General features: G+C 41.2%; 1 protein-coding gene across 1 annotated transcript in view; it reads left to right on the top strand.

Annotated features, from left to right (window-relative positions):
- DNAJC5B (DnaJ heat shock protein family (Hsp40) member C5 beta) overlaps window positions 1-12,521 on the top strand; it is a 77,181-nt gene that overhangs the window by 15,891 nt on the left and 48,769 nt on the right. Inside the window, exons 2-3 of the mRNA XM_019032007.3 lie at window positions 4,144-4,267; window positions 12,196-12,331. Coding sequence (XP_018887552.1) covers window positions 12,213-12,331 — 119 coding nt within the window. The 5' untranslated portion in view covers window positions 4,144-4,267; window positions 12,196-12,212. The remainder of the gene's footprint in view (window positions 1-4,143; window positions 4,268-12,195; window positions 12,332-12,521) is intronic.

Raw genomic sequence — 12,521 nt, 5'->3', positions numbered from 1 at the left:
AAAAACACCCACTTCATACTTTTTTTTTTTTTTGAGATGGAGTTTCGCTCTTGTTGCCCAGGCTGGAGTGCAATGGTGCGACCTTGCCTCACTGCAACCTCTGCCTCCTGGGTTCAAGCGATTCTCCTGCCTCAACCTCCTGAGTAGGTGGGATTATAGGTGCCCACGACCATGCCTGGCTCATTTTTTGTATTTTTAGTAGAGACGGGGTTTCATCATGTTGGCCAGGCTGGTCTCAAACTCCCGACCTCAGGTGATCCACCAGCTTCAGCCTCCCAAAGTGCTGGGATTACAGGCATGAGCCACTGCGCCCAGCCCACTTTATACTTTTTAGGGCTTCAGTGAGATAATCTAGTTAGTGTTAGCTACTATCACTAACATCATCATCATCATCATCGCTGCCTCTTAGTCTCCTAAAATACCCAGTATAGTGCCTTGCACTGTGATAAAGGGGGAACAATTTCCATTTGTTGTATAACTCATTCCATCCACTGATGCATTTTAAATTTGGAATGAAATCTATCAGGATTACAGATTCAAATTCTTAAATCTCTTCCAATGTACTTTGTTCCCATTTTGGGGGGCAGGGAGAGAGTAACTTCTTAAAAATTTTCCAAACTTCAACCCTAGAAAATAAACTATGTATATAAACGTTCTTAGTATAATTCTTGGCACATTGTAGTAGACATTTCATAAAAGTTCTAAGAGATAAAAAGTAAAATGAGTTTATATTTTATGATGATTTTTAGGGGAGACATAGGCTTCAAGAAAGTGACTTGCAGCCACACACAGTGGCTCACACCTGTAATCTCAGCACTTTGGGAGGCCGAGGCAGGCGTATCATGAGGTCAGGAGATCGAGACCATCCTGGCCAACATGGTGAAACCCCGTCTCTATTAAAATACAAAAAATTAGCCAGGAGTGGTGGCACGTGCCTGTAGTCCCAGCTACTTGGGAGGCTGAGGCAGGGGAATCACCTGAACTCAGGAGGCGGAGGTTGCAGTGAGCCAAGATCGTGCCACTGCACTCCAGCTTGGCAACAGAGCGAGACTCCATTTAAAAAAAAAAAAGTGACTTGCCCAGTGTTTAAGAAATAAGAATGTTTTTGGATACTCATTCTTGAGTTAAACTGAATTTTATTTTTTGTTTTTTCACAAGGATGCCATTATCTTCAGTAAATGTTTTCTTGGGAAACCCAGGCAGTGGGAAATTCCTCTAGAGAGCTGCTGGTCGGCAGGTGTTTTCCACATTATTGACTGGAGAGCTGTTGGCAGTCAGATCTCTCTGACATGGGGTAAACAGCAGCTCTCGACCCAGGCAGCTCTTTAGAACCGCCCCATGAGCCTTAAAAAGTGCATAAGCCCAGCCCCACTGAGCCAGATTTTTGCTTTGGGATAGTCTGGGTGGGCCCTGGGCGTCAGAATTCTTAAAATCTTTCCAAGTGTTTCTAGAGAGAGTTATAATCTAGTTCTCTCTGCTTAGCCTTCAATAATTCTATGTTTTATACATGTTTATAGATTTCAGCACACATTAAAATTCTCTTCCCTTTGTAACTTCTCTTTAAAAGGGACTTTTTTTTAACTTTGTAAAATGATAAAACATAATAGGAATTAACCAGTTTGTTCTTCTGAAGAAACATATAAGCACTTGATTTTATAGAAGAATTGCCAGAATTGTTCAGTAGCTACATCTTAGATACTGGAGTGGTAGTGACAGCTTTTTCATTTTATACAATCAAAGCAACCACCTGTTTTTTCCCTTTCCCAAGTAAGTTAACACAATGAATCTTGATCAGATGATTTATCTCTTTGAAATTTACAAGTGATGGCTTGAGTTTCATATATTGCATACTAATAACATAAATGATGTAGAGAGGTAGTAAAAATAATAATATTAGTAACAATAATGCCTTTGTTCATCATGTCCTTGTATATTACATGTTTGAAACAAGTGGTGTTTGAGCCTGCTGAGATATGAAATTTAAAAGAAACACTATGTAACCCTAATGCTTATGTGTTAGATAGCTTGGGTTGAATATTCAAATAATTCATCTGGTACCTGCTGCAGATTCTGTGGTAGTGCACCAGTCATTTCTTAAAATAGACCTAACCATATGTGGCAATTGAAAGAGGTGTATAAGGGGTCCCTTGGAGCCCCTAAGGGAATGGTGAAGACCTCACAAATAGAGAAAACAAGGAAAATTAGCAAGTAAAACCCTCCTCCCCATCATGGTTCTATCTTAAGTTTCCTGCCTCAGAGACAGGACTTTTTGGTTCAATCTTGGAAGATCTACTAAGTTCTTTTTTTCAAAACATAAATGATCCACTTGGCAATGCTTTTACAATACACTTAGTGCATTTTGAATCAAGGAATTGTTTAATGTGCTTACCATGAGTTATTTCCTTTTACAAACATCATTTGAAACTCACCGTTTCTAGAAAGCCTCACCTGGTTACGTGGAATATGATCCCATTGATCTCTGGCTGTATCTTTTGATATCAGAAGCCATATGCTTATAGGCATGTAATGACGTCCTATGTATGACAGCACACATCAGAATGTCCCTTTAATTTCTCCGACTTAAGCACATAGGACCTTTGAACATGCTCTTCCACCTGCTTGGAATATATCTGCTACTACCAGTGACTCCTTTATCTAGTTCTTTTCAGATCTCTGCCCAGTTGTTTTCGTTCAGGGAAGCTTTCTCTAATCTTCCTCTGTTCACTGATTTTATGTTCTTGCAGCATCTCTCCAAAGTCTCACTTTTCCACTTTTTTGAGTGACCATTTGATTGCTCACTGCCTGTCTTGGAAGGCTGTAACTCTTTGACTCACACACCCAGGGTCTGTGTTGACTTTTGTTTATCAGTATATTTCTAGCAGTTAGTCCAGTGTTTGAATTCAATAGGTGACTAATTGTTGAATGAATACTGCACTTTCTCTTTGAAACTCAGCTGCAGTTCCACTTTGCTGAAGAGTTCTGCACTAGTTAACTTTTTGAAACTAATGTTCTATGTAATACTTTAAAATAAAGATTAATGGTTAAGGAGAGTGATTAATTGTGCAAAAAGAATGACTTTTACTAAAAGTATTTCTTACTGGACTAAATTTGAAACATAAACTAAAACATACATTTTTAAAAAGCTACCCATAAGCTCACCATATTTACATAGCAACTATTTTTATTTCATCAAAGGACACTGTACTTAAGCTGAAGTGATGCTGGAACTTGGGTATTTCATTCTAAATTTGTTTGTGTTTTCTTCTTCTTCCCCCTCTTCTTCTTCTTCTTCTTCTCCTTCTCCTCCTTCTTCTTCCTCCTCCTCCTCCTTCTCCCTCTTCCCTCCCCTCTCCCTCTCCCCCTCCCCCTCCTCCCACCCCTCTTCTTCGTCTTCTTCTTCTTCCTCTTCTGTGATGATGGGCAGCTTCATAAACTCTGGCTGGAAATCCGAAGGTATCTAAAAAACCAATGCCCTCTAGAGGTGAGAGTGCTCTGAATCATTCACACAAAATTGCCTGAAGCTGGGCTGCCTGTCTTGGTAAACAGCACACTTAAACTACTCCTTCAGCCTCCAGGACCCCACTGTGCCAAATTCAGGAATAACACCTGTCTCATGTAAAACTTTTTTAGTCTGTAGGATCTTACTCTAAATCATAGGAATTGTTGTCTCACGAGACTTTTTAATGTCTGTGAGAGTATGGACATTAGCAAGAGATGCCTTAACTCTTAAAACCACCTCAGTCAGTACTGTGACTCAATGCCTCTTAACTAGGCGAGGGTTAAATATGCAGATTTGAAAATATTGGGTTAATAAATAGTGAGCAGTTAAAGTTTCCCCCTTATTAATGTTGCATGTTCTTTCCAGTAATTTTAAATCAACTGATCAGTACTAACCTTAGATCAAAAAGGAAATGAAGTTTAAAGGAACCCACTTCACATGTAAGGAGATGAGCTTATTTCCTTAATGGAGAGTCCTGGTGGAGACACTGGAGGCAGTTCCTCAGTGGTGTTTGGTTGAACCAAGCACCAGTCGACAAAGGATCAAAAGTGGGCTGCAGCATATATTTTGGTATCAGTGGATGCCTTGTAATTGCAAGCTTTACGGTCATGCATGTTTCATTCTCTCTTTGTTGTGTTTTCCAGAGGGATAACCAATTGGCTGGCAAAGTAACAAATGAAAAGTAACCTGACTCTATTGACCTGCTTAACCCTGCATGGGGGGGAAGGATGGAAAGGAGCAGCTGTTTGCTTTGAAACAGTGGAACAGGTATGGAACAGCAGCTTTTGCTGTTGCCTTCTTTTATTTCTTTGCACATCTATTTCCAGACCAGTTGAAAACAGCAAGTTGTTCCTGTTTGCGGACACAGAATCGGGGTTCTGGGTTCCAGGAACAGGTACTGTGGTTTACTAGTAACATTCTGACTTGCCCCATCTTCAGGTTGCCATTTATATAAGGATTAGTGCAATGAAAAGAACCTTTTTTTTTTTTGAGATGGGGTCTCACTCTGTCACCCAGGCTGGAGTACAGTGGCGCCATCTTGGATCACTGCAACCTCTGCCTCCCAGGTTCAAGTGATTCTCCTGCCTCAGCCTCCTGAGTTGCTGGGATTACAGGCACCCGCTACCACAGCTAATTTTTGTATTTTAGTAGAGACAGGGTTTCACCATGTTGGCCAGGCTGGTCTGGAACTCCTGACCTCAGGTGATCTACCCGCATTGGCCTCCCAAAGAGCTAGGATTACAGGTGTGAGCCCGGCCAAGAGCATTGTTTTCGAATAGCAAATAAGTAATCCTGCTAGGGAGAATTATTACTTTTAAACATAGGATTTGCATTTTGGAAGTGCATTTAGCTTTAAGATACATTATTTGGGCTTATGGGAATTTTGCTCCACTAAACAAATTTCTATGAAGGAATCATAGAAGTAATGACAAAATGGCAAAGCTTGTTGATTTCCCCAGTGAATGCCATGGAAAGTGTGTTTGCTGTGTTTAATGATCTAATCTCCTCTGCCCACATTCATTTTCTCAGTTGTGAAGGGACCCTGCCAAGAAAGGCATAGTTTGACTTTTTCTATTTTTTCAAACTTCACATAATAGATATAGGTGAAGCTTCTTTTGCTTTGAAATGAAGATTTCATTTCAACATGAAAAATTTAGAACCACACCCTTAGGACCCCTGGAATTAGAATCTTTAAAATTTTTGTTAATTTTGAGTCAGTGCCTATTGTCATTGGGGGGTTGTACCTTCTTTCAGTTACATCCATTATCAAGAGGCACCTGAGCAGTACCTGGTTTGGTAGTCACTCTATAGAGGTCAATGCTTTTTGTAATATTAATGGCTTTGTCGTGCAGCTAGAAAGTAATTTTAAGTTCAGAAGATTAAGTATCATGTACTAGATGTTCAAAATTAAATCACTTAATGACTTTTCTCGACAAGATTTTTCTCCCCACTGGATGCCTGATAGATGAGGGACTATGAATAAATAATAAAGACTTGAAATTTGCATAGGAATATTATAATTCAAAAGGTTACAGAAAAAAGAGTTTTAAAAGTTGTATTTTATATAAGGAATTTAAAAAGGTTATGGGCCCACTATTTAAGGTTACTTAAGGAAGAGATTTTATGTTATTATGTTCTCAGGACATAACATCTTTACAGTCATTAAAGGTTTCAATGTATTACTCTATTGAATCTGAAACTAAATATCATAGAAATCAATAATATATGAAGAATCTGGTTTCTAGCTTAACAAGGAGGCAGAAAAAGTAGTGTGTTGTTGCTGCTTGAGGCACAAAGCAGCTTTCTGGTCTTTTGGTTCCTTCATGTTTCAGTGTGTAGCTCTAGTCAGCCAACTACTTCCCACATTGACCAACTATCTTTTGCTTGCATTTTAACATGATGCAAATGGACTTTTTAAAAAAGTTTCTTCATTAAAAGATGTTGTCTGTCTGGAAGGAAATATTTGGGAATAGGGCAAAAGAAGATGAAACAGACAATAAACACTCTATACTACCCATTCTGAATATTGATCAATGCATATTATAAAACAAGTTGGCTACTGGAATTTCATTTAGTGGCAATAGATAATAATGTGATTCAATTTTTAAATGATGATTGGAAAAAACATTATAAACCAAAGAATTAGCTAGCTACTGTGTCTTCCCGGGTGTGAGTTTTTACGTATGAAACTCTTTGAGAAATGGAATCTGCCCTTTTTTTTCATACTAGAAAAGGGAGAGTAGAGAAGCAAAGGCCTGGGGCAGGGAAAGACAGGCTCCAGGCTGTTTCCAGGACTGTTCTCTGGAAGGGGCTGGGAGCAGTCCCCGCCTGAGCCCATTTCTCTTTTTCCACACCTGGGATAATTTTGAAGGAGGCAGCCTTGGAGAAAACCATCCTCAAAGGGCACCAGAGGGCTCTGCAGGCTCCCCAGGGCTGCTTTCCTCACACAGGAAAAGATACTGGACAGGATTCAGGCACCCTCAACTCCAGAAACCTCAGAGTCTTCCTTTGTGAAAGGCATGAATGCTAACGTTAGGCTGCTTTGCTCACAGACATTGGTGTACCCAGTAAAAGTGCTGCCCAACGCCAAACCTAACATGCCCCCATCCTGTCACCACCCAGTCAGCAGGGAAAATAAGAACCAGGAGTTCGGGAATGGAGAGGAGAGAGTGGTTTTTCATAGGTGGTAGGAGCACGTTTAACAAGACTAGAAACGCTCAGGGCTATGGCTCATGTGGTTCCTGTAGCCCTGAGCCACATGGCTTCCTGGAGATCCTCAGGAGGTTTTGACCCAGAGACCAGGAATCTTCTTTCCTGTGTGGCTTACAAACTGGGCTCCCTGCAGAAGTTCTGAAATTCTTGCATAACCCACACATTCCTCTACTTCCAGATAACTCTACTTTCCTAACTAACTCCTTCAGGAGCTCCCTCTTAGTCCACATGCAGGCTCAGTGGCTGCGCAGAGGGAAAACACTTGCCACCATAGCCCTTAGATCCCACTGCGCCTTCCTGTGGCCCCTCACCCTGGACAGAGCTGCAGGGCCCCTCACGTCCTGTAGCTGGACACAGTGCAAGGCTGCTTCAGTTCAGTGTCACCACTATTCAGAGTTCTTGTGAGGATTAGATGAGATACTAGTTGGGGGAAATTGTAAATTGTAAAGTATCTTAGAAATGTCAAGTGTTATTCAATATGACACTCCAGTAAGAACATGGGCTTTAGAACCAGATAGCTCTAAATTCAAAACTTGCCTGTGTGAACCTGGGCAAGTTGCTTTACTTCAGGGAGACTCACTTCTCTCATCCATAAAATGAGATTGCAAAGCAGAGAGGTATATGCCCGCTGCCCCTCGGGGGCTACAGGCCGCTTGTCTTCTAAAGACTTCATATGACAGTATTCATCACCATATCATGAACTTACCGTGGACAAAACAGTGAAAGGCAGTCCAGTTCTCAGCCTTGGAAGCTCAACCAGCTGAGATGGCGGCAGCCAGAGAGCAGGGCCTTGCTGAAGGCCACACTCCCTGCAGCCACGTTCTCCGGATGGTGCACAAACTTTGGATGTCTACTATTTTATGAAGGGAAATAGCTATCCTTGGTTGAAGACCACTTGTGTCAACATGACCCATTCATGCCCTCCTTGTGGGTGGATCTCAGGGCAAAACAAATCATCAACAGATTCCAATGTACTCATTTACCGGGAGATAGAATTGTCCCTGAGACCAGTGAAAAGAACTGAATCCATGTGACCAGTGCATTCTCTTCCTTGAGGAAGACTTATGTAGGACGCCAGATAATAACCAAAAGGAGACTTGACAGCATGGAGTTAGATGAGTCGAATTTTAACAATGAGGGCCAAAATTGCTGGATGGGCTTCTCTCAGGAGCAACCGTTTGGCCAATGGGGCCTGAGTCCTTTTCCTCCTTCCTTGCAATAGTGCTTGGATGGCCCAGCCAGCATTGGCCTCCGCATTTGTTTTTCTCTGCCTGCCCATGTCTGCTCATCCTCCTGAATAACCGACACAAGAAGAACCTGACACTGTCAGTTACGATTATGCAGTTAATCAGGTTCTATCAGGTCTTGCAGGCCCAGGAGCCATTTATCTCTTTAAGATGATTTTATAAGATAGCTTCTTCCTGATCCAGCATGCACTGATCTCCCATTTTAACTCTCAGAAAACCGTTTCATTTATCTTACTCCTAAGCTTTTGGAGGTCCCTCTCTGATGTCCCTAAGTACCAATAACAGGATTAAATGATACGATATATGAAAGTTGTCATTCTGGTGCATAGGAGGGGCTCAGTAAAGCCTAATTCCCTGTTCTCCTTCCCTTTCATGCAATATGACAGCTCTTAAGACTTTTATGGAACATAGCCCTGTGCTATGTCAGTTGTATTTCAAAGATTAATATAAAATGGATTCCAGCCCCTGAGGAGCTCAGAGTATGGTGGTGCAGGGACATTTAAGTGAATAATGTTTTGTTGAGCATAAAAACCCTGTTGTTGCCAGGCCCACTGGCTGTGGGAGTAAATGTAGCCTTCCTGGTATTCATTTATTCATTTTGCTATGCTGCTAGACCTCACCTGTACAAATACAGGGCCCCGCCTCCTGCAGAATCCTCCCAAAGATGTGCCAGTGCTCAGGGAGAGTTGCAGAGAAGAGCTTTAGTGTCCACCCTTTATCACCATTATCTCCATTAGCATTAGTCCACACCATGCCCATTTTTAAATTTGAATCAAGGATGTTTTCTTAACCCCAGCTAAAGTATATGCAAAGCAACCTGAAGGCCCCCCACACGCCACCAACCCAGCTGCTCACCCTCACTCTTCCTGCCCCTTGCTGGTAAACTTTCCTACACTGTGATTCTGGAGCTTCCAAACACCCCAAATATTTCTGAGTATCCCTAGGGGGTATTGCAAATGTTTTCTGAAATGACTCTGGGCCTTCTGCCACCAGCCCTTCTCCTGTCAGGCCTGGGGTCGGGGGAAGGGGCAGGCAGCAGTGTCCCCTTTCTGCCATGTTCTCTGTCGCTACTTTCTTCGTAGGAAGATGTTGGCCCAGCCTGGCCTGGGTGCTGCCTCTCCCTATGAAACAGTTTCAAAGTTGCAGATCTTTGTTCCCTTTAGTCTTTACAGAAGGCTTATGCAAACATCTCTTCAGTCTCTAAGTTCTCCCCCAGAGGAACTCAAAAACACATTCTTGGGTAGGGCAGGGGACCAGTGGGCATCATCTGGTCTAAACTCCCCTCATCTTCTCTCTGAGCTAGATCCCAAACAAAATTTCCTCCCTTCTCTTTCAGTCCCCAAACCCAGAAGTCCTAATTCATGCTGATATATGCAAATAGATGACCAAGAAAGTCACTGGCCACCAAGGCCATACAGATCTGAGGTTAGACTTAGATAGAAGGGCAATAATAGAAAAATATGAACCAAGTTCTACTACAGAAGCAAGTGGTAGTATTGCTTTCGGTTCAGGCTTCACCTTTTCTGCGAGGCCATCCCCTCCCACTCTCACTCAAGTTAAGCACTTGCTCTTGAATCACCCAGCGGACATTTGCCAAATACCTAATATGTGCCAAGCACAAAGCGAGGCCTCTAATGGCATGGTTCCCAAGCAGAATCCTGTCCTCTAGGAGATCCCTCGTCTGTTTGATCTCTATACTTGGTACTTCTCTGACCCTGAACACTAGTTTCATTTTGGCTTACACATTTGGATCCCATATTAGTCTGTAACCTCTCTGAAGACCTAGCCCACACTTCAGGCTTCTGAATAAATACTGTCATCTGAATAACAACATTTTGGTCAATGTCAGACTACATATACAATGGTAATCCCAGAAGATTGTAATGGAGTTGAAGAATTACTATTGCCTAGTGACATCATAGCTGTCATAATGTAGTGTGACACATGATTCATGTCTGTGACAATGCTGGTGTAAACAAACCTACTGCATTGCCTGTTATATAAAAGTGTACAATGACCTAGGACTTCATATTCACTCATTGCTTACTCACTGATTCAGAACAACTTCCAGTCCTTTGAGCTCCATTTGTGGCAAGTGCCCTATATAGGTGTACCAATTTTTATCTTTTACACTACATTTTTATGGTACCTTTTCTGTGTTTAGGTGTTAAAAAGTCGCCTACAATACTCAGTACAGTAACACACTGTACAGGTTTGTAGTCTAGGAGCAATAGGCTATACCATATAGCCTTGGTGTGTAGTAGGCTCTATTATCTAGGTTTGTGTAAATACACTCTGTGATGTTCACACAATGACAAAATCCCCTAAAGATGCATTTCTCGGAACATAGCCTCATCGTTAAGTGGTGCATAACTGTAATTGAATTGTCGGCTGTGGGTGTTATCATAATCCGTGTAGTAGATTATCTTCAGTAACCTGTATATCTCTTTCCTGAATTAGTGACAGCAAGATCCAAGTAGGAAGCAATCAAAGTGAGTGAGTCATAGAGCACGATGCTCACAAGCATGAAAATTATGCTTCTCTGTGCCTTGTTAAAATTGATTTTACAACTATCTGTTGATTTATGGGAGTCATGACATCTCTTTTATTTTATGACATAGATGATGAAGAGGAAATACATTTTTCCCTCAAATTGAAACTATCAAAATGGTTTCTTTTGGATGTTGCATATAGAGAAAAATCGATAAAGCAGACATAACTCTTCTTATCTGTACTAGAAATGTCAACACAATACATTCGAATCTGTTGGGTTTGAATATCTTAGTTTATCACTATTATTTTCCCAAAGTATTCTTTCCCAAGTACCCAGAAGCCACATTCAACTTAAAGGCAGAGTAGGTGCAGTGATTTAAGAAACATCCACAATAGTTAGTTTGGCTTGACCATGCTCAGGGAGCAGCCACTGGTATTTAACTGAGAGAGTATAATAGCACTTAGGAGTCCTGGTTGACAGTGACCAAAACCTAGCTGAAACACACAAGAAAAAATATGCATGTACATTTGTACATGGAGAGGAATTTTATTGGCTCAACCCAAGGAAGGGTTGATAGACAAGCTGTTGTAGGGTAAGAGTTGCAGGTGGACCCAAGAACAACCGGAGCCAGGAACTGAACCCCACTGAGGCTCTCACTCTCTTTCACCCTCTCTTAATTCAGGCCAGCCAACAATACCCAAATGTTCAATTGTATAGGTTTCACCATCTGATAGATAGTTCTATATTTTTAAAATCCTAGGGAAGGATTCTAATTGGTCTGGCTTGGGTCAGGTACTTCTTCCTGGTGGACTAACTGAGATCAGGTAAGACCGAGGCAGGTCTCAGGAAAAGCACAAGTTGCAGTGGGGACCTATGCACTCCCCAGAAAAAGAAAAGCTAAACGGCTAATAGGAAAATTATCTACGACTATGATCTCTGGCCAGAACGCCCCAAAAGGCATTTGTTAAGATGGCCTAGATGGCCTCTAACTCTATATTCTGTAGTCCTAGGATTTGAATTATTATGTTGATTTGTTCATTTATTTGACAAATAAAAATTGTGTATATTTATGGTGTACAGTGTGATGTTTTGACTTATGTGTACATACATGGTGGAATGGTTAAGGTAAGCTAATTAGCATACACATTAGCTCATTTCTCATTTTGTTGTGTGGTGAGAACACTTAAAATCTACTCCCCTAGCGATTTTCACATACATATATAATATATTGTTATTGACTATTGTCACCAAATTGTACAACAGATTTCTTGAACTTATTCCTCCTATTTAACTGAAATTTAGTATAGTTTGGACAACATCCCCCAGCCACTGCTTGTCCCATATCCACCACTTCCATTGCTGGCTAAATTTGGAAAATATATGAAAAAGAAGTTAAGCAAATTCCAGAAAAAAATGAAAGACCAAAAAGCTCTACATTTGCCTGGCCTTTGAGGATTGATTCTCAACAATTCTGAATTCACTGGGTGTTTAGATGGCATTTTGCTTCTATTTAACCGTGTGGAGAAAGCCCTGTTCCATTTGCATGGCTGCCTGTATTCTTTAACACCCTGATTCAGAGCTCTGCTTTTGGCTCTCCTAACCCTTTTCTCCCCTCTTTTTGTAGTTGGTACACAAATATTCTTCAAATTGTCATTTTACAAAAGGTCAAAAATGAGCTGTCTTCCCCTTTAGAGAGTGGGAAGTAGCGTGCATAACTTTCATGGCTATTTTCTCCCCTTTAGTTTTGCAGCCCTAGAAAATGGCATGTAACATACCTAACCAAAGACAGCGGACTCTGTCAACAACAGGAGAAGCTCTATACGAAATTCTTGGTCTGCATAAGGGAGCATCAAATGAAGAAATTAAGAAAACCTACAGGTACGGATTTCAATGGTGACATTTCTTCTGCTACTAGTGAGTTATTTTGTGACTGGCAGTTTCCTCCATTAAAGACATAAGCTTCTCGCTAAGACCAGTAATCCAAATTTTAGATCCAATGTTCCCTGCTCTACAACATAGGAGTTAGGGATGGAAAGGCATGACAGTGATTTTATGAAAGAACTCACTG

Source organism: Gorilla gorilla, chromosome 7 (assembly GCF_029281585.2).
Source record: "Gorilla gorilla gorilla isolate KB3781 chromosome 7, NHGRI_mGorGor1-v2.1_pri, whole genome shotgun sequence".
Classification (NCBI taxonomy): Eukaryota; Metazoa; Chordata; class Mammalia; order Primates; family Hominidae; genus Gorilla; species Gorilla gorilla.
Note: the sequence above shows the minus strand (reverse complement) of the source record. Positions and strands in the feature narration are given on the sequence as shown.